The following is a 23,424-nucleotide window of genomic DNA, read 5'->3' as shown; positions in this document are numbered from 1 at the left end:
ATTGAAGATAAAGAGTGATTTTTCCTTTGTTCCTCTCCAGTGCCTTCCTAAATCCTGACCTTGCCTTCTACTTATCTACCACTTTGGAGGTTAGAGCTGGAGGGATAGGAAAGAAAAAGAAAACAAAAGGATCAGGCCCAAGAATCTCTAATAGATAGATAGATAGATAGATAGATAGATAGATAGATAGATAGATATTCATATATAGATGTATATATATTTAAATTATAAGCTGAAATATATTCTACAGGAACAACAGTGCACTGAAAACAGAATCACAGTAGTTATAATTATACTGAATTTAATATGTTTATAGACTGATGTATAATTGACGGACATAGTAACTACTCTGCAAGTGGTGACTTCATTGGGCCCCTTCCCACTCCTCCTTCAGGTCTCAAATGAAATGTCACTTTCTCGTGGAGGCTTTCCCTAAACCTAAAACGAGGTTAGGACCCCTTCTGTTACTATCTTTCGTATGGTTTTCTTTTGCTGTGTACATTTATTTGTGTGTGTTTCTTCATTTTCTTTTCTACCTCCCCCAGGATCTATAAACATCATTAGGGCCGGAACCATGTCTATCTTACTTACCATAATTCCCAGAACATGATATTTGCTCAAAAATCATCTGTAGAAAAACAGAAAGACTGCAAGTAGTCCATACACGAGAATCAACATTAATGTTACTTACACTACCAAATCAAGTTTTAAATGTATTTTTTTCCTTTTGGTAAGTGATAAGTATCCAGAATGGCATTAGTGTTCACAGTGTCCCTGGATGTTGTATACAGGTAAACCTTCATCACCTAAGTATAGACTGTCTGCATCTGAATCCCAGCTCTGCCACTTACCAGCTGGTTAACTAAGGGCAAGTTACTTGATCTCTCTGACTTCACTTGTAAAATAGATTCGTAATGAGGAGCAAATGAGTTAACTTTTGTAAGGTTATGGCATAAATGACAGGAATATATAGTAAATAAACCTAGGCTACAACGTGGGATATAGTGTTAGATAGATAGATAGATAGGGTGAATACATTTCCTCAAATAACCTTTTTCCTTGCTAGACGGACTTGCCAGTTTCAAAAGTTTCCTGAGGTCTGAATTTAGTGAGGAAAACCTTGAGTTCTGGATGGCCTGTGAGGATTACAAGAAGATCAAGTCCCCTGTCAAGATGGCTGAGAAGGCAAAGAAAATTTATGAAGAATTCATCCAAGCGGAGGCTCCTAAAGAGGTTGGTCCTGATGGGAAGGTGGGTGAGTGTGGTCAGCTCAACAACTTCCCAGGAAGGATTCCCGACTGCGGTACACTTTCCAGCCACAGGCTATTCCTATTTGAGAGTGGGCCACCTTTCGTAAGCGCCTACTGAGTGGAAAGGCAGAGCAATGCCGTCGAGCAGGTATGAACTTGAACTCTGTTTAGGTCACTTTCTAAGCAATCATGGGTCTCTTTTCAGTAGTAAGTAATCGCAAGTCAGAATGATACCAGTTGTATGATCTTAGATAAATTATTGAGTCTGTCTGAACTTGGTTTCTTTCTTTGGGAAAAATGAGGGTAATGAAGACTATTTCTGCAGGATTGTTGTGAGGATGAAATTAAAGAGCGGACGTGAAAATGTATATCTCAGCATTTGAACTGATGAATGCTTACTGAATGTTTCTACCACTTAATTTCTTCTCTCTTCCTCTTCCCCTTCTCCTCCCTTCCCTTTCTTTTTTTATGAAAACTCTCTCTTTTCTATTCTCTCCCATCCCGTTGTTTCCCCCAGGCCTTTTCAATTTACACTCTAGTCAGGGGAAACAGGGTTTCTACTTACAAAAATCAAATGATTACAAGATAATAGTGAGAGATGTCAGAAGACAATGTACCATTAACTGACTGCTAAAGACAAGATGTGTGTTGACTTCAAAGAGGATTTGGGGTAGTTTATCTGCCCTTTGCTGTTTATGAAACTGAATTGAAAAGGCTTTCTGTGGAATTCAGGATGGCCTCAGCAAGACCTGTTCATCGTGTTTTGGTCAGGTCACTAATTTCACATTGCACCCCATAATCCAATCTGGGCATCAAGCATTTCATCAAGATTTTGGGTCAATCACAGGGGTGATCTGAGCAAACCCTCTAGGTAGGCAGTAATTAACTTCAGATTATTTGAGAGGGGAAAACCCCAATACCCTTTTTCTCTCTCAGGTGCTCTAGACTCTTGAGGTCCCACCATTTGGTATTTATTCCTTTGGTAATGCATTATTCATCACTGATCCTTTTTGAAAGATAAATATGTTTGAATGGATGGACAAATTATATACCTAATACCAAGAGATGAGCTCCCTCCATGACACAGGACGTGGAGGTCAGGAGCATGAGAGTATAGAGCACCATGGGTCAAGGTGGAGAAACTGAGAGTCCTAAGATGGAACTGGGCTTAGCCTTGCTGTGGAATCTTATCCAGATCTCCTGCTCTACTCCTCAGGCTCCCACCCTATGCATATATGTTAACTTCCCCTACTTCTGATGCCTTTTGTGCTGGGACATTATTCTTCTACCCACGTGGAATCTCTATTTGTGATGTTACCAAGGAGATTGGTATTAAATTTGACACCCATTTCCTGACTTCAACTGATCTTCCATTTCCAGCCTATCTTCCTACCAACATCATTCCCATTTACAGAAGTCTAGGATTTGTTGCAATGTCTGCACATCGTGGAGACCCATCTGGACTATTGCTTTGAGCTCCAGGAAAACTTTGTTCTCGAGGTTCCTTACTAGAACATTGGTGTTTATCATGAAAATATGAGACATTAAAAATGAAGTTTCAAGGGCTTCCCTGGTGGCGCAGTGGTTGAGAGTCCGCCTGCTGAGGCAGGGGTCACGGGTTCGTGCCCCGGTCCAGGAAGATCCCACATGTCGCAGAGGGGCTGGGCCCGTGAGCCATGGCCGCTGAGCCTGCGTGTCCGGAGCCTGCACTCCGCAACGGGAGAGGCCACAACAGTGAGAGGCCCGCATACTGCAAAAAAAAAAAAAATGAAGTTTCAAAATAAACAAAACCCTGGCTGAGTTACTAGAACACACAAATGGTGACCCTCATTATGAGGACCTGTGAGCTCAAAATAAAATAGCCTTGGCCTCCAGTCTCTGAGCTGGGCATCAGAGAGAATGTGAATCTCACTCCTGACACATAATAAACATTCAGTGAATATTTGTGAGATGAATGGGTGCAGATGTCCCAACCCAGACCTTTCTCAATGTGTACCTTTGGGCAAGTTTCTCACTAAAGCTCTCTAATTCTCAGTTACCTTAACCGCAATCATCTCACATATATGTATGTGTACCTAGAGGATGTTTAATAAATTGTAGCTGTTATTTTTAAAATTCTCCAACTCTTGTATTTTGGCCCCCAAATTTACTATTTCATTTTGGTGACCAGCAGATTGACCTATAAAACAAATTTACCCAGGCAAATAGTAATCTAAATTTTCTTTCTCTGAATGTTCACCTCAGTTCTTTAAGATAAGGAACTGAAGGAGAGATACAGTTGTAAAAAAATTGGAACTAAGATTAAAAAAAGAGAAGTGACCCTGCATAGTTCAATAAGTAGAAAACTCGTATACTGCAGATTGTCAACTGTCCATATTTTAAATTAATGAAAAATATTTTCTTGGCTCTCTAGTAAACGGATGAGTATATATCAAAATGATTCATTAGAGGAGCCCATGCACATAAAACTTATAAGATAAATAGCTGTTTTTGCTGGTGTATACAATGTGTTAGAAAGTTTTAAATACATCACTTCTTTAAAAAATAGGATTAAGGGATAATTCTATAATTTTTAGAAATGCAACTATTTGAGTAAGGCTGCCCACCTAGCTCAGCATATATTTAAAAGAAGGAAGAAACATTGCTTTCGCGTGGCGAGAAGAATAACAGACTGAGAATAGAGAAATATACATGATAGCCTCACTTCTGTCCCTCACTAGCTGTTTGTGGGCCTGTAACGACCTCTCTGGGTCTCGGAGTCTTCACCCGTGAAGGCAGGAGTCAGACTACCTCACCTCCGAGGCTGTTTCCAGTGCCTCCTGTATAGTCTTCCGCCATTCCTGCATAAAGCACACAGGCCCCTTTCATCTGTGGAAAACATGTCATAGCCTCAACTCACTTCATCCTGGACCTCCAGTCACAGTCACTCCTGTGTGTTCTGGCCTGGTACTCCCCAATCATGTCTTTGTCCCTGACTCTGACCTAAAGCTGCTTCATAATTCTCTGAGCCCAAATAGCTTTTCTCAGTATCAAGAACTTCTAGCAGCCCAGGAGAGACCTAAAACATTTTCTCATGTTCCAATTCAAAGTTATTGGTTGATTTGTTTCTCTTTTACATGCAGACTCCTTAAGAGTCATTGAAATATACAACGTGATTTCTCTCAAATCATACTCAGACAAGCCCAGGCACGCTGTACACTGTACAACTCCAGGGGCCATTTACGCGGACCCTAACGTGAATGGTGTCCCTGGGAATGGCTCGATGTAGTAGCCCTGCATTCAGGACAAATACGTCATAATGCCTTCCAACACTGCAGTCTACTGGGTAAAAGCAACATTGCTGGGCTTTTGAGTTTTCTCCCTACCACTTATGATCTTGGGCAAGTCACTTAACATTTCTGTCCCTCGGGTGTCAAATGTAGGTGTCAGTATTGCCTTCTAGAGTTGTAAGATTCAACGAATTCATAGCACAGTGCCTGTAAAAGTTAAGCTCTCCTCACTCATTAAGTATTAGCTGCTATTGTTATTATTGTTGCGTTAGAACCATTGTTTCCCACTCAGTTTCAGGAAAAGACCAAATTTCTTTGTTCTTCGAGAACCACACAAAAGGTCTTGGATTCCTGGTCAGAAGTTCTTTCTCTCTCTTCATTCTCCCCACTAGGTGTGAAACCAAATGCTGTGGTAGGAGGATTGTGGGATTAGGCATCAGGATACTTGGATTCAAATTCAGAGTCTCTGCATTCAAATACATTTATTAGTTCTGTGATCTTGAAGAAGTCTCTACCTATATCTATCTATCTATCTATCTATCTATCTATCTTTCCCCTACAAAAGGAAAGACTCATTCTTAGGGTTATTGTGAGGATTATATGAGGTCTGCATGTGTTGGCTGCTTGTTTCTAACAGTGGGTGTCTAACACTGGTTGATCTTAATCTGAGTCATGCGTTTGTTGAAGCATTTGTTGAAGTTGCCTTACCCCACTGCATATAAAATAGAAATGATATTTCTCACTTGCTATGACTCTCTTCCCCTCGTGTGTTATACTGGTGAGAAATTCCACTTCTCTCCCAACCCCTCCTCAAATCCCACAACCTGTCTGCCTCAGTGACCCTGTTTCCTGTCTCATAGGTGAATATTGATCATTTCACGAAGGACATCACAGTGAAGAACCTGGAGGAACCTTCCCCAAGCAGCTTTGATGTGGCCCAGAAAAGAATCCATGCCCTGATGGAAAAGGATTCACTGCCTCGCTTTGTGCGCTCTGGGTTTTATCAGGAGTTCATCAAGTAGCAATGTAGTTGGTCTGTGAGAATCATCCTGACAGTTATTTCCTCCACAATAACCCTGCACTTTCCAGCAACCCGCATATTTTCCTATAGCAGCTTTTGCTCAAAGACTCTCAAACGGAAAACGCCAGAGAGTGTTGCTTCCTCCTTTGCCCACATTGTTTTGGATGTTTATCTATTGCCCAAATGCCTTCCTTTTCCAATTTCCTCTTCCTGCCCCCAATCTTAATTAAGCTCTACTCTTGTATGTTGTTGTGAAACTCAATCAGAATGACAGAAAAAAAATCTATCAAAGGAAATATAAGATAAGAATATGATATCATTGAATGTAGGTCCATTTGGTTTATGTAATGGATCTCCCCCTAAATTGGTATGAAGAAGAATGTGGATGTGGAAAGACCAGTTTCAACTGAAACTAATGGATCTCATTTTTAAAAAAATTCTGATCCATGAGGGGGTCACCCCTCTCATTATTTCTGAACTTGGTTAGTAAAAGTTGCTAAGAATTTTATGAGGCAGAGCCACTATTGGATTTTTTAAGCAAATACGTTGTTAAAAAATATTGATCTTCTTCTGAGAGCATCTTTGTGTTAGATAGAGATTATAAACAAGAGATATAGATACATAAATATGCTGTGTTTATATAAAATCGATCTGAACGCCATCCATATAACTTCTTTCCCTATACTTCCCTCATACCTTCCCATGCATAAAGTTACGAAATTCTGTATTAAATCAATGACCTGAGATTGACAAGGGACTACTTTATACATGTATCTATGCCTCTAGTATGTAGGCACAAAGTTTCAATTTTCAAATTGTTTAAAATTCGTGTGAGTATAAAATTCCAAAATTTCTGACTCCAATCATATAAAACAGTTGCTACTCATTGCAGTGGTCTCCCACCTCAATATCAAGAGGGCTGTACGCTAAGATGGGAAAATCTTGTCAAGCCTAAAACAGTTAGTTGTCCTATGATGCCATCAGTTTGTTTAGTAAAAGACGATTATCTTTAAAACACCTAATTATCTTTGGAAAACTTAATTTGACTAAATGCAGAGACGTTCTAAGTGAGATAAAATTTTAAAGTACCCTGCATTTTGCAAAATAATCTGATCTTTTAGCAACCCCTCACTTCCCTCCCTATTTTGCTCCCTGCATTAGTGAATTGTATTTATAGTCAAAATGCACATTTATACCCCTCACATGCCTTACACACAACCAATTGATAAGCCATGGTACTTTTAGTAGGTTTAAACTTTTAATTCTGTATTTCATTATTATAAGTCTTGCTAGAATTTTTTTCTTATCTTTAGTAGATTTGATTAAACAATGATTTACATAATCTAGTAATAGAGTCAAACTATGTATGAATATAACCAAGGTGAGGACACTGAGTTAACTAAACAAGTAACTTTTAAAGGACTAATAAAAATCTGAAATGTTTAAGTAGAAGACTACATTGTTTAGTCTTGTATTTACTCTTTTTGTTTCTTTTTTTCTTTCACACACTCCTAGTTTCACATGTTTGTAGCCCATTTATTCACTTAATTCCTAAGAGTACTGAAAGTGAAGCAACTATATGACTGTATTCTTTGAGTAAACACTGACTGTATTTGCTGGGTTTTTTTTTTTTTTTTTTTTTTGTATTTCAAAGGCTAATGTGCCCTTCCTGAATACTTGCCGTTTCAAACTCTGAAAATGGGTCGGAGTGACTGGGTCTACTGCCAACTCTTGCTAGTCTGGTATGAGTTCATTCATATTTGTCAGTATTGCTCACTTCAAAGAATCTCCGTCATCAAGCAGTCGACAGCTAGGCCAGACCAACATTGTGAGCATGAAAAAGAAGTTCCCACCATGTCTATTCGTGTAGGAGTGACAAGCAACTCACAACAAGAATTCCCAGCACAGCCATCCTTAGCATCTGTCTATGCTGCCCCAGATCAGTATAAAATCACCAATCCTTTACTTGCTAATGCAGCTAGAAAATTTAAGAACTGAAGAATCTAGGTGAGTTATGTTTTTCTTGAATGCCAAAACATTTTTAAGAAAAATTTTCATGTCATTAATATTTCAAATATTTTATTCATATTATTTGAAACAGCAAAATGTTTGAAAATACCCAGAGAATTAACTAGAGATTACAGAGTTCACCAAGATAGTTGATATGACAAAGACTCGGACTGACTGTATTCACAAATTGACTGCACATCCTATGTAAGTGGGTAGACTTGTCAGTGGAGGATAAGAAGGACCTTCACCTTTTCATAAGCTGAACCCAGGGGGCAGAGGGGCAGGAAAAGCACCAGGAGGGCAATGCTGTAAAGGCTACAAGAAGCATGAATGCCTTGCAGTCAACCGGTGACATGTAATATATATGTAAATATGATTTTAAATTTAAAGCAGTACACACACACACACACACACACACACACACACACTCTTCTAAATAATAAAATTAAAAGGAGTACAAATATCACAGCCCAAAATGAAAAAGCAAATGTATAAAAATTGCCCTAGAAAATTCTTTGAAATCTTTGATGTTTTTAAACTTAGAAAAAAACCCTGAGCTGCTAGAAGTTGCCATAGTAACATAAACAAAATAAACATTCTTTTAAATTTTGGGAAATTAGGAAAACTGGGATGATCTTTCCAGGAAAGAAAAATGTGTAACATCTGTTTATCACTCCCTTTGCCTCCTCCCCTTCCTCCCCGCTCTCCCTTGAGTAAATTGCCTGGGAAAGTATGAAACTCAATGCAGGAGCGAGCCCTGTGGTGCTGACATTTTCCTCCCTTGTGAAAATGTAACAGTCATAAGTGAATCTGGAATGTAGAGAGGTAGTCAATGGGAATAGGAGTATATGCTTCTCATCCTTGAGAGAAACCTAAGATTGGTAGGTAGGTCAGGTAACCACCATAACCTGTTTTTCTGCCTGGGTTTGATATAGTTTGTGGTTGTGGTTGGTGTCTGATTAGGATCTAAACTTGACCAGAAGAAAGAGACAGACTCTCAGAGTAAATTAGGAGGCTGTGTTCCATGTTCATCTGCTAAAGCAATGCTTGTTCCTGTGAACAACTTCCTACACACACACACACACACACACACACACACACACACATGCACACACATACACATTTTCTTTCTCTCAGATAGACACCTTCTGAAATGCAGAACTGAGGTGTTTCAGTAACTTTGCTTTCCAATCGATAGAATCAAATTTATGAAAACATTTTGTGCCCCACTCCCCATACCACCTATGTACTCTAATTCTCTATGGTATAAATTATGCTTTAAGCAGATTTCAGTTTTTAGTGCATAAAGAGAAGAAGTTGTTAAAGAAATTGTTTTTACTTTTGTCCTCTACAAAGCCATGGATTATGCTTGGTTGATGTGCTCTCTGTATACACTCCCTTTCAACAGGGTGGACTTGTTATTATTTCCCAAAGAATAATAGATATCCAGAAGTTTCAATAAAAACTTGACCATTAGTAACTCAATTGGTAAACTAATGAACATTCTCTGCCAGGGCTTTGTCAAGCTATCCGTCCCATCACAAATTTGATAATTTGAGAATCATTTCAAAGGCTATCATATTTCAGAGGAATCATTTTTATCCCTGAAATCATTCCCTCTAGCAGGGTATTTTCCTTGTTTCCTGGTAATTTAGCAAGTTTGTGAGAAATAGGGTCATGAGAAAAGAAAGGGGGGAAAGGAGAGATGGGAAGTGGTAAAGAAGTAAGTGCCCAGACCTACAAAGTGAGACCATTCACTAGGAGACATTTAAGAGCAGCTCCACTTGATTGAAAATCAAATCATTTCTGCTGTCACCACCAAGACTTGCAGGAAGGCTTTTCTTGACTAACAATGCAGATTGATGTGAAAATCCATTTTAGTATCCTAGGGATTCTTGATTAGATAAAAGAAGAAACATGGAAGATTTTCTTTCCCCAGTGGGCTTGCATGTGCCAGAGAGCAGAGCATGGAGAACCCAGTTTCTAACATCCAAATGTCCAAACTCAAGGGCGAGGCAACTCTCTGTAGGTTCTGGACACGATGTCTTGATACATCTCAGTGTATGGGTTTTCCAGGCTCTCCATTCTATAAGACTGTGTTCAATTCTTGCCTTGGATAAGGCTCTTTAGCAATTTAGCAACTACTCATTGTGCTAAACATATTTTTTCATTCAAATAGGTTATATGGCCGACCAGAGCAATAGATATCCAAAGAAAGGCTCTCCCCAGCATACTGAAACTGAAAAGATCAAGACTTCCAACAGAGACATTTGTAGCTTTGAATGGAAACTCATAGCAGAGAGTAAAGGGAAAAAGACAGACAACCCGAACTTTGGAATATTATCCTCACCTCACAGTTTAATAATAATCATTTCTAGTAGAGAAGCTACAAAACCAACATTTATATCCAGTTTGATAAGCCTCTTGTTTTTTTACCTGAGACAATTTTCCTTTCTGTCTCACACCTATATCTCCATTTCTTTTCTCCCCCTGTATGAGGATACATTTTAAATAGTTGAGTCTAACCACTGTTATCTAATAATGAACACAATTAAAAGCATTTAACTCACTATCTAGGAAAATGTATTAACTAAGGCATAGACAAAACAATGGGAAGTGCTGAAAACTTTTCCTATGGAGAGAAGTAATCTGGATAATTTTTGCCAAAAGTTCTTTTCGTGTCATATGTTATTAGAATTTGGGGGGACTAAATTTTTTAAGAATACTGCAACTCGCAACTCATCTTCAGGAGACCAGCCCGGAGAAAAGTGTAGAAATGAAAGGTTTGGAAAGCCATTTGTCAGCATTTATCCTATAAGTTTTTCATTTAGAAACAATGTGTTTATCTTCTAACTTTGTAACCAATACGTTGTATACTATGTAACTCATACTTCTTGATAAAGCACCAAATATGTATCTGTAACCACAATCACATATATTATATTAAATATATATCTATATAATAACCTCATATGAGTCCTTCTTGACTCCTGAACATTCTTGATATGAAACTCTATCTTAAGGTAGGCTTGTTATTCACTTCGCTCCTTATACCAGGTGAGCCCTTGATCAATTGGGAGGATCCCTCTCCTAATAAATATCAACTGTAATACAGCCTGACAGACTAAACTCAGAAAGGGAGATACAAAGTGCCCAATATCCATACACTCTGTTTACTACTTTCCCTTGGATTCAGATGGCAACAACTTATTGATGCAGGTATTCACTGTTAGCATTGACTGAGCACATTATACCATTTGGACCCTGCAATATTCAGTGAGTATAGTTATTCCTTTCTCTTCCTGCACTGGTGAAAGATCTGAAATCCATGTGCCACTGCAAGCAACTCAATTCTATGACCTTAGATTTGGTGCTCAGATAGCTTAGGTAATGGCCTCAGATTATACAACTAGTGGGGTTGGGATTGGATGAAAGGGAAAGTTTGTATACAGAAAGAGGTATGAATAGAATCAGTTTACAGAGAGAAACAATGATGAGAATCCATGTGAAGGGAGAATGGGAGAGAGGAATTGAGAGATTAGAGAATGTCTGCTTGGCCTGTGACAGTTTCTAAGTTCTCACTCACAGTTCCCATGAAGCCTAGGTATATTTAATGTAGATGCAATCACCATGGATCATTTCAGTACCATCTATTCTATTCTCCTCTTTATTTGAATTATCTTGGATGATTTTCTGACAGTTTCCACCAAGAAGCATTATTAGATCAAAGATCACTAACACTTTTATCTCCCCCACAGAGAAGTGATGCCTCGAGGTCATTGTGTGAGTCAGTGGCAGAATAAAGCTTGCAGGTCAGATTGTCTCTCAGACTGCTGTTGATCCATTCAACCAAAGGAACCGCACGCTGGGCTTCCCTGGTGGTGCAGTGGTTGAGAGTCCGCCTGCAGATGCAGGGGACGCGGGTTCGTACCCCGGTCCGGGAAGGTCCCACGTGCCGTGGAGCAGCTGGGCTCGTGAGACGTGGCCGCTGAGCCTGCGCTTCCGGAGCCTGTGCTCCGCAACGGGAGAGGCCACAGCAGTGAGAGGCCCGCGTACCGCCAAAAAAAAAAAAAAAAAGAACCACACGTGACCCCTCAAACATTAAGATTACTGGTTCTAATTTGAGTAAAACAGGCTAAATCCACCCCTGCCCTAGTGGGAGTCCATTCTATCATGTTAGGGATGTAAGCCATGTTCTCCAATCTACAAAGTGTCTTTTGCTAATTTTACATTTTCTAAATCAGCTGTATCTTGAAAATTATTTTGTTCACAAACCACTTTCCAAATACCTTAACTCTTCAGATGGCTTCCCAATGCCTCAGTGTATTCTACATTTAAATTAGTTTCATCTAGCAAATTCCTGGTCCAAATTCCATGCTTTTCCACTTTTTAGTCTATTTCTACATTCTCAATGTTTAAACTCATTAAAAACAATTTGAAATGTGGATGGAAATTGTACCAGAAAGCCAAGCTTATGAGGAGGCAGTCTTCACTCAATCCTTGGGAGCCAGGCCTCATGGCCAGGCCACCGGGTCTCTTAGTTAATGTCACATTTCCGAAGTACTCCCACCTTGGGAGGATGCAGAGTGTGTGACAGACAGGCAGGGGTGGGTATGCTCTCCCACAGGTGACTTTGGAAGTCTTAGTTATGTTTTGAAGAAGTGGTGCCTTGTCTGCCGCTGGAAGGACCTGTCTGTGACCTGTGACAAACAGATGCTTTGCCTCAGATTGAGCCACTAAAAGCCCAAAGCCTCTTGGCTTCTAAGTAGAATCCTTATGGAACATCACAGATATTTAAATAGGAACTGGAGTCCAGGGTCATTAATGAATAAGGATGAATGAAGATGGATATTTCTGTATTTCTTTTAACTGAATATTTATTTTGACTACTTTTTAATTTATCAGTGAAAGCTATAATATGTTTACTTGAGTTTCACTAACATTTCTACTGACAACGAGAACAGGGGTTGTTACAGAATCAGGTCTGTTCGCCTGGCACTTGGTAGGCCAAATGCTGACATGCCAAGGTTTGTGGTAGAGAAACAGTTTATTCTCAAAGCAGCCAAGCGATGAAATGGGAGAACATGTCTCAGATCTATCTCCCTGAAAGTGAGGGGGTTGGGATATTTATGGGATAAGCAGGGTGGTCTTAGACATGGGGAAAGTTGGCTGGATGTAGAGAAAAGGTGAGGTAATCGGTGTTCTGCACAGGTGCATCTTGTTTACATGTGTCTGCATGTTCAAGATGGAGGCACTTAGCATGATCTGAAGCTGGAGTTTTCCAGCCCTCTGATATCAAAATGCCATTCCTTAGACAGCTGTTCAGGCCCAGTTTTAGGATCGGTGGCCCCAACCAGCCTTAACTGGCTCACACTGGACAAGAGCTGACTCCTAGTTCCTGAAGTTATAGGAAGCTGGGAACGTATACAATTAAAGGGGTGGGTAGAGAAAGAAGGAAAAATTAACCTAAAGTGAGCTTAATCAGGAAAGGTAGTTTACAGGCAGAGGGGTGATAACAAGCTGTTCCCCTATCTGTTGTTCTGCAAGAGGAGCTCAAGAATTCCTGTTATCTGCCGGCTTCTGTTATGTCTATGGGGCATGGTTTCCAGGTGATAAGAAAAATCCAGATTCAGAAAATGTCAGAGCTGGAATAGACATCACAAATGCTCTCATATGCCTAGGATGAAAGTCCAGTCCTCTGCTCTCTGCAAAGGTTCTCTTCAGCTGAGATACCAGCATCTAGGGGGTATGGGGGTTGAAAACACCTGAGGCCGTGGGAGCAAAGGAGGCACCCACTTGCCTGGCCAGTCAGATCAGCGAACTGCCCTGATCTGTCCAGCAACACAGTCGCACACAAAAACCCACTCTGCCATCCTTAGAAATTATTCTTCCCTGTCTTCATTTTAAAGATAAGGAAATTGGGACTCATTGAGCCGAAATGATTTGTCCAAAGTTATATGTCTGGATGACAGCATGCTTCTTACCAATGATCTGATTCCCATTCTGTGGTATTTTTTCTTTGGAACAATATTCGAGTTATGCCTTATTCACATATCTATAATAAGAGGTGTTCTGAAAGTTGATATCAAAGAATGTAAGATACTAGAGAAATGGTAGGGTAGGGATGGTCAAGAAAAACTGTGCTTCTCAAAAGTGTACTCCTGTCCACTATCTCTCTAATAATTTTCCCAATTAGATATCCTTCATGCTTAACAAACTACGCCTTTAAAAGTAAAATATCCTGTTAGAAAGTTATTAGCTATTCATACTTTAATGTGACTGAATCTAGGAGGACGATACACATTGCTTAATTCTTAAGACTTTCCTGAAGACAGCCAGAGGGAAAGGGTGTTTCGACTGAGGGGACGATAGCATTGATAGAGGGAAATAGTGGTCTGTCTATTGTAACCTTATTTTTTGAAAACTGATCATCCATATACGTTATATATGGCCTCATTCCCTGACAGCACTGAATAATAAATAAAGATTTATGGACATAGAACAGTCTTTTATCCTATATATTATTCTAGCAACTATTAGGTATTGTTTTACTCTTTACTGGGATTTGAAGAACTTGAAAAGCTCTCATGCTAAATTCCTTAACTACCAATTGCAAACTACCATTTTCAACTTTCAATTTTTGTTAAGCATTGTCTATCATTGTTCTTTCTTAAATGCAAATTCGCCTAGGAGGAGTAACACAAAATCTTCAACAGCTTAGAGTGTTTGTCTGATCAGGTTACTTCTCTCATGACTTATCCGATCATGCTGTTCCCCTCTTTAAAACCCTTCGATGAGTTTCTATGGTCTTGATAGGTTCCTGTCCCAGGGTACAAAGGGAGTCTTGTAGAGTTGTAAAGACACATAGGCACTGTTCACTACCCATTGATTGAATAACACCTCCAAATCCATATACTATTTTAAATATTCAAGTTTTAAAAGCAAATACAAATTCACTTAAAAACATTCCTGAATTTTTATTAGCTTATCATTTCAAATATTTTATATTAATATGCAGTGATATTACATCTACTCTCATATGGATGACCTCAAAATTACTCTTACTCTTAAAAATTTGTTTTAACTCTAAAATTTGGTTTGCCACTGTCCTAGAGAATAGCACCCTGAATCCCTATATGCAAAGTTCTCTATACCAGCCAGCCTTAGGTGACATCTTGCAGAACTCCAATGTGCCATGCTTCCTCATGCTGTAGGCCTTGCATGAGGTAGTTCTTTTCACTACACTCCCTCTTTATCACCTAGCTAACACCTACACATTTTTAAAAAATTAGGGCAGAGATATCATCTTCCCTGGGGGACTTCCTTTACACCCATCAGACTCCACCTAACTAACGTGGGTGACATTCCTCTCCTCTGGTATGTTTTCACTAAAGACATGTCCCTGCCCATTGGATAGGATAATTATGTGGAACAGTTAAGGAATTCACTTCTTTGACAAGTGTTAGAAAAGCAAAGGTCTGGTATTTTAACTTCTGAAGAAGTCTGGACATGAAAAATTCCAGATACCCCTTTCTTCCCAAGTTCTTAGGACAGGCCATGAAAGGAAATTATTGTGGCTTTTAACTATGCCCTCAGGAAAAAATATTCTTCCCACAACCCACCACTTTTGCTGTCCAATGTGATAAATACCATTCCTGAGAGGAGGGGAGTCTGGCACCAATCAAGAAGCTTGAGGGACCTCAGTCATCTCAGACTCCTCCAGGCAGGTAGCCACTTACTCACCTCCTTCAAAGTAGCTGTGCACTGAATTTCCTTGACTCTTTGGTTTTGCTCATTTTCTGTATAAGTAGGTCAGACAACTCTCAGTTTCTTTATCCCTGCACAATTCCAGACAACTTGCTAACCATTAAAAAAATAGAGAAAAGATATAATTATTGATTTTTTCCGGTGGGTAGCTATTGTGACTTTTCATTCTAATGGCATTTCTTTCACTTTAGGAGGTAAGCAGGAATAGGGAACTAATCTTACCCCTTTAAAAGTACACTTTATTCCTCTAAGAAAGTTTAGTGGTATTTGGGGATTGCACGTTTCTTATCTTGACAACATTTCCCAGGCAAGAATGGGAAATTTTCCTTCTAGAATGAATAAGAATAGGTAGAAGAAGCAAAAGAGTGTATATTTTTAGCTTGTGTGAGGGACCTTCCATTTTATTTATCGTCCACCTCTCGAGTGTCTGCATCAGGAAGATAAAGGCATTTGAAAACCAAATGAAAGTATTTACTCAGATCTTAGCTCCTCAAGACAGCCAACAGATTTGCAAGAGGTTTTTAAAGATACAGGTGGCATATTTTGGTAAAAACTAAATCAATGTCTTTTTGAACTGTAAGTGCAGACTCCAGAAAATCATGTGTAGATAATATTAGGCTTTAGAGATGAAAAAATGGCTTTTCTAGTTACAACCATCACTTCTCCCCTGTTGGCCCAATATATGTGGTTTAGAATCACAAAATCTGAGTAGTAGGCTAGATCTTCCTTTATACCATCTTGGGCAGCAGAAGTAACTCCCTGAGACTCCTGTCTGCAAAAGTAGGGCTACCTATATTTTCTGTAACACAAAGAGGTGATGAGGAATAAATAAAATAATATGTATGAAGAGATTTTGTAACCTGCAAAATAAGGCTTTTTTCTCCCATCATTCAGTTTGCTCCCTGTTATATCTTGCTAATGTCAATCATCAGAGGCATGAGCAGAGAAACTAAGCGCTTCTTTAGGTATCACTGGAAGAAAGAACAATAATATGTGCTAATCTCCATTGCATTGCTCGCTTCTTCCAGCCAGTTCCTAACTGTGAGCTGAATAAAGGCTGGAGCCATATCTTTTTTTTTTTTTTTTTTTTTTTTTGCGGTACGCGGGCCTCTCACTGTTGCGGCCTCTCGGGTTGCAGAGCACAGGCTCTGGATGCGCAGGCTCGGTGGCCATGTCTCACGGGCCCAGCCGCTCCGCGGCATGTGGGATCTTCCCAGACCCGGGCATGAACCCGTGTCCCCTGCATCGGCAGGCGGACTCTCAACCACTGCGCCACCAGGGAAGCCCTGAAACCATATCTTATTCCTTAGTGTCTGTGTCCCGAAAGTCTGGAATATAAATTAACCCCATTGATACAGAATCATGAACAGTTAATTGGTCTACCAGATATCTACATGAGATATTTTGGCCTCTTTAGTATGGTAGTCTACTCAATGACCTAATAATAACTGCTGTTTGTACAGCTTTTCTCAACCTTACTTCACTTGACTGTCTTCATAACTCTGTGAAGTGGTCATAGTAGGTAGGATTAAAATGGTCACATTACATATAACGACTTGGCAAGGTCACACAGTTAGCATCATCACAGCTGAGCCTAGAGTGGGGATCTTCTGGTTCTAGTCTTGGAGCTCATTTTCTTTTATGCCAGACTCTACAGTGTGCTGTTAACAAACTCTACATTAAAGCGTATTTTTGAGGTTGGTAATAGAGTGAAAATCTTGAATAATGTCTGTGTGTTCTTTATTGAAGATCCATGGATGAAAGTATATGCATATAAAAAATATAATTTTTCTTTTTAAATCCTTCTCTTTGGAGGTTAACACTAATAAAGTCATAGTTTATCTAAGTGAGTAAGAAAAAGAGAAGGATACAGGAGTGCACACATGAATATTTTCTTGTAGTCTGTGGTCAGGCTTTTATAAAGCGTCTGCCTGGTTCCTTTGTTTAAAAAGGTATTTGGTCTCAGATTTCAGCCAGCTGGGCCATCTGTCACATTCCGCCAAATCTGGAACTCTGGACTGATATCTGATGTTATACTTTTATGACCACTTGTGAAAGCCTGATATTGGCTCATGGCTACATTGCTTTAGTATTTAGTGACTCCTCACATCTGGATGTTTTCTTTAACTTTTCAAATCATTTCTACATATGAGATTACATATGAGATTATATTAGCTTCCCACTTCTAGTTTCTCTTCCCTCAGAGTCTCTGGTGTTACAAAATTCTGTTTTGGGACAAGATTATATCATCCATTCTTGGGATTAATTTCTTCCTATCTTTTTCTGAACTTGCTCTTTTTTTCTCATCTTTGACTCCTTTCTACTACTTCTTTTTAATTTCTACAATGCAGCTTTCCAACCTAGATGTCCATTGGCAGATGAATGGATAAAGAAGATGTGGTATATATATCAATATATACGATATATACACAATGTATATATACACTGTGGAATATTACTCAGCTGTAAAAAAGTGAAATAATGCCTTTTGCAGCAGCAAGGATGGACTTAGAGGTTATCATACTAAGTGAAGTAAGCCAGACAGACAAAGACAAATATCATTTATTTGTGGAAACTAAAAAAAAAAAAAAAAGGTACAAATGAACTTATTTACAAAACAGAAATAGATCCACAGACATAGAAAACAAACTTATGGTTACCAAAGGGGAAAGGGGTGGGAGAGGGATAAATTAGGAGGTTGGGATTAACACATACATGCTACTATATATAAAATAGATAACCAACAGGGACCTACTGTATAGTACAGGGAACTATACAGTACTAAACTCTAAACTAAACTCTACTCAGTTTTTTGCAATAACCTGTAATGGAAAAGAAAACTCTAAACTAAACTCTACTCAGTTTTTTGCAATAACATGTAATGGAAAAGAATATAACTAAATCACATTGCTGTGCGCCTGAAACTTAACATTGTAAATCAACTATATTTCAATAAAAATATTTTTAAAATACAATATAATACAGCTTCCTTCTTACTCCAAATTTAATTTGCTTACATTCTTGGTGGATACACACATGATTTTATGATACCAGAACTTTTACTCCATTTTATTCTATGAGGAACTAACACTCAAAGGGAGTCAGTGATGAGCTCGTGGCCACACAGCTAGAAAGGTGACATGTTGGAATACATGGTGTCTATCAATACTGAGCTTGGTGTTTTCCTTTTCCTTCCCTCTTTAGTTTTCCTTTCCCTCCTTTTAACTACAAACCAGGTGGTAGAAAGCCTGGATTTTCTGTTTGACTTCTTCAGAGGCATCTAATTCTAAGTGCAGAGTGCATCCTCCATTTCCCCTTCCTACCACGTCCACTTTTTGTGGATGCCCCACACTTCTGTAGAATCCCACTGAATTCTACTCACCTCCAGTTCTCTTTATCAACCACAGACCATCACCTATGGGTCCCTCAGTAGTTCACACATTCTTTATGCGCGAGGAAGTAACAGGCTATGCTAACAGCAACCAGAGGTTACAGAGATTTTCCAAGACAGTTGCCATTTCAAATATCTTATTCTGTTTTTCCCAAAAGTATACTTGTCAGACTATGTGTTCTGGTTTTGGGGTTAGAAAATATATTTAGTCCAGATAAGCTGCAATTCAGCCCAGACACACCAGGTTTGTATAACCTTAGTAATGTTAATAAATCAGCAGCTGTAGACACATTCATTCCTAAACTTCGAGGGACAAACAGTTAAAATTTCTAGATCCTGAGGGATCACTGAAACAAGTCACATACTGTCTAAGAAACTTTCTCTTTGAAAATGGTGATCTAGGAGCATAAACACAAAAATCCTGGTAAAATGCTTATGGACATTCCAGTTTATGAAGCCTTTGGCAACACTGTCAGCAGAGTCGGCGGCTCCCTGCCTCTCTGCACATTAACATTGCTCTGAACTCGATTATAGCACTCACTACTGTTTAATATACACTTATTTATTGAATCCTACGTGCCAGGTAATATGCTAGTTAGGAATACAGACTGCCAGATCACATGGCCACTCGAAGGCCCATGGCCAAACATTCGGTCTCTACCAGGTCCTAGAAGCAAGCTTGCAGCTAAATCAGAAGGAAAAGTCGTTCTCTGCAGAACACAGCATAGAATTCCTCCAAGAGTTTACGTGCATGGGCTGTGACTCTTTATCAGGGCTTCTATGGTTGGATCATAAAAGGCCCAAGTGAGGAGCCATTTGTACTGCAGCCTGAGCCCGCTGCAGAGCTGGCCCCTCCCTGGACCCCACTCAAAACTCAGGAAATGGGTCTGAGTTGTAGACTCAGAAAAAAAAAAAAGTGAATTAAACCCAGCCCCTGTCCTCCAAAGGGCCTGGGATCTAGTTGAGGGGATATATGCATACACAGAGTTCCCAAAGGAGGTGACAAGTGACATGATATAGCTCACGAATGTAGAATCCTAGAGGAAGGAGCCTCCACCTTCGTATGGTAGAGCACAGTGGGTGAATTTGAATTTGTATGGTAGAGCACAGTGGGTGAATATTCACACCACACTGTCGGCATCTTTTATCTCCTACCTGAATGAGGTAATCAAACCTCAGGTGCTACACTGCAGACAACCACATCCATCCTCTTCACTCCTAGTGGTATGTCTTCACTTTACCTGCATGACCTTTCCCCATCTTTACCCAACTGAGCCATTTTTAAAAGACTCAGCTTGAGGGCCAATTATCCATGGAGATATTATGACCATACCCCTTACAAAGTAAGATAAATTCCTTTTGCTTAGCATTTCCTTTCAAAAATATTAATAATAATAAAATAATTATTTGCTAGACAGCTTTCTGCCCATTATCATAATAACCTCAAGAAATAAACATGAGATAGTTGTTAGCATTCATATATACATATATATATATATCACATCTTCTTTATCCATCCATCTGTTGATGGACACTAAAAAATATAACCAACTAGTGAATATAACAAAAAAGAAGCAGACTCACAGATATAGAGAAGAAACTAGTTGTTACCAGTGGGAAGAGGGGAAGGAGAAGGGGCAATATAACGTTAGAAAATTAAGAGATACAAGCTATTAGGCATACAATAAGCTACAAGGATATATTGTACACCATGGGGAATATAGCAAATATTTTATAATAACTATAAAAGGAGTATTCCCTTTAAAAATTGTGAATCACTATATTATACACCTGTAACATAATATTATATGTCAACTCTACTTCAATTAAAAATATTCCTTTTGGGCTTTTTAGGTCTTAACACTAGGTCACCACTAAAGGAAGGTTTAAAAACATTTGTTTTTACCACTTTTAATGGGCTTTTGAAAGGTAATCATTAATTACAGTTTCTTTAAGAGAGAGAGAGAGCAAATTCTTCAAGCAGGGGTGGAAGAGCTGTTTCTACTAGCAAGAAGGCTCAGGGAAATTTTGATGCTCAGCGTCTGTGGCTTCATCAGGATCTGCTCATGTTCCAATCCCAATTCTCAGAATCCCATTCCTTCCCAATAAATACCTTAGCTTTAACAACAAAGACTTGTGAAGTTGAAAATTCAATTTGCATTGTAATTCAACCAGCTGCAGTGTTAGATTAGGTTTGATTTTCAGAATTTTGGGCCCTGTGACTATAGGAGGTAAAGGTCTCTTTCAGGGAAGTCATAATTTTTAGATCTTGCATATGAATATTTAGCTAGGAATTGAAAACCCTGAGCTCATCATTTTCTTTTCCCGGGTTCTCTTGCACAGTAGTTAAAAGCAAAAATCTAACCCCATAATAATCCTTACTTTCACTAAATGTTCTAAGATGTGCATCAGAAATGTATGAGAGAATCCATTCCCCCAGATTCTCAGCAATAATTAGTATTATTATTTTTAAATTTTAGCCATTCTAATGGATGTATTGTGATTTTATGTATTTAGCTGACGACTAATAATGATGAGCATTTTTTTCATGTAATTATTATCCATTTGCATATATTCCTTGGCACTATGTCTGTCCATCTTTTGTTTGTTTTTATTGAGTTGTTTGTTTTTTTATTATTGAAATGTAGGAGTTCTTTATATATTCTATATGTAAATCATTTGTCAGTTATATTTATTTCAAATATTTTCTCCTGGGGTATAGCTTGCACTTTTATTTCATTGACAGTATATTTTTCTGAGAAGAAATTTTTAATTGATAATATTGTCTAAATTTTCTATACCTTTACAGACTTTTTTTCTACTTATTCTAATCACTGAGTGATGAGTATTAAACTATATTTGTCTACCTTTGGGTCTGTTATTGTCGCTTCATGATTTGAATCTTTATTATTAGGTATACACATATTTAGGATTGCTATGTCTTCTTGAAAACTTGACTTTTTATCATTATGAAATGTCCCTCTTTATAGCTACTAATATTCTTTGTCTTGAAATATACTTTGTATCATATCCACTCCAGCTTTCTTATGATTAGGGTTTGCATTTTATTTTCTATTTCCTCCTGTCACTTTTATATTTGCTCACATATTTATCATTTTTGGTGCTCTTTATTCCTTTATTTAGAAGAGTTATCCAAGGAACTCCTTTTACATTTCTTGTAGTAAGTATTTGCTAATAATAAGTCTGTCAGCTTTTGTTTTAAAATGTCTTTTTTTAAACTTTCTGTGTGTGTGTAGGAGAACAAAGATAAGGTTGACTGTTGTTTTCTTATAAGAAGTTAAGTAACCAAAAGTCAATGCAAAAAAAAAATTCAACCTAGAGTTCTCTTTCAAGAGAAAATACCTATCAAAAATAAAGGTTATAATAGCCACCGGTCAAAATGGCTATTAAACCTTTATTTTTATTTATTTATTTATTTATTTTGCCTCTCACCGTTGTGGCCTCTCCTGTTGCGGAGCACAGGCTCCGGATGCACTGACTCAGTGGCCATGGCTCATGGTCCCAGCCGCTCCACGGCATGTGGGAACCCATGTGCCCTGCATCGGCAGGCGGACTCTCAACCACTGCGCCACCAGGGAAGCCCTAAACCTTTATTTTATTTGACTGTTGTTTTCTTATAAGAAGTTAAGTAACCAAAAGTCAATGCAAAAAAAAAATTCAACCTAGAGTTCTCTTTCAAGAGAAAATACCTATCAAAAATAAAGGTTATAATAGCCACCGGTCAAAATGGCTATTAAACCTTTATTTTTATTTATTTATTTATTTATTTTGCCTCTCACCGTTGTGGCCTCTCCTGTTGCGGAGCACAGGCTCCGGATGCACTGACTCAGTGGCCATGGCTCATGGTCCCAGCCGCTCCACGGCATGTGGGAACCCATGTGCCCTGCATCGGCAGGCGGACTCTCAACCACTGCGCCACCAGGGAAGACCTAAACCTTTATTTTCGATAGGTATTTTCTCTTGAAAGAGAACTCTAGGTTGTAATTATTTTTTGCATTGACTTTTGGTTACTTAACTTCTTATAAGAAAACAACAGTCAACCTTATCTTTGTTCTCCTGTACATAAAGTATCTTTTCTTGAATACACACACATATGATACATATTCAAGAGGAAGAAATATATTGATACATTATGCTTTTATCATGAAACAAATGAAATTGCAAATAAATTACGAAAACCTTACCAACATAGTCTTACCTACTTAGAAATTAAGAAACAACAGTGCAGGATAACCCTTGGAACAAAATAGATGATGCACACCATTTGCCAAGGGATAGAAAAAAAGAACACAACATACAAAAATCTATCTAATCAAGCAAAACTGTACATGGACAAATGGTATTGCTTTATCTTTTCTTTTTCCTTTTTATCATTAACTTGTAGCCTAGGTGTTTGCTTATCATTGTGAATACTACATTTTTGATACTCTGAATTATGTTGTCTTCTTTTCAAAAGTGTTGAGATTTTACTGGCAGGTAGCTAATTTGCTGGCAGATTGACTTTCTTCTGTTGAGGCTTGTTTAACACTTTGTTAAGGCCTAAGAAATAGTGTCCCTTTTGAGCTGGATTAGGCACATTCCTAAAGTGTGGCCCTTCTGTGGTCTTGCCTATGTATCTCACAGGTCCTGCTAGGATTTTTTTAAAGTGGTCAGAACTCTAGCAACCCCAGCGCTGTGTGATCTCCACAATAGCTG

The 23,424-nt window shown here is 38.7% G+C and overlaps 1 protein-coding gene across 1 annotated transcript in view; it reads left to right on the top strand.

Moving 5' to 3' along the window:
• RGS5 (regulator of G protein signaling 5) overlaps positions 1-7,978 on the top strand; it is a 49,960-nt gene extending 41,982 nt beyond the window's left edge. The window contains exons 4-5 of the mRNA XM_024741985.1: positions 1,067-1,233; positions 5,380-7,978. Coding sequence (XP_024597753.1) covers positions 1,067-1,233; positions 5,380-5,541 — 329 coding nt within the window. The 3' untranslated portion in view covers positions 5,542-7,978. The remainder of the gene's footprint in view (positions 1-1,066; positions 1,234-5,379) is intronic.
• Positions 7,979-23,424: the final 15,446 nt, after the last annotated feature.

Source organism: Neophocaena asiaeorientalis, unplaced genomic scaffold (genome assembly GCF_003031525.2).
Source record: "Neophocaena asiaeorientalis asiaeorientalis breed wild unplaced genomic scaffold, Neophocaena_asiaeorientalis_V1.1 scaffold283, whole genome shotgun sequence".
In the NCBI taxonomy this organism is placed as follows: domain Eukaryota; kingdom Metazoa; phylum Chordata; class Mammalia; order Artiodactyla; family Phocoenidae; genus Neophocaena; species Neophocaena asiaeorientalis.
Note: the sequence above shows the minus strand (reverse complement) of the source record. Positions and strands in the feature narration are given on the sequence as shown.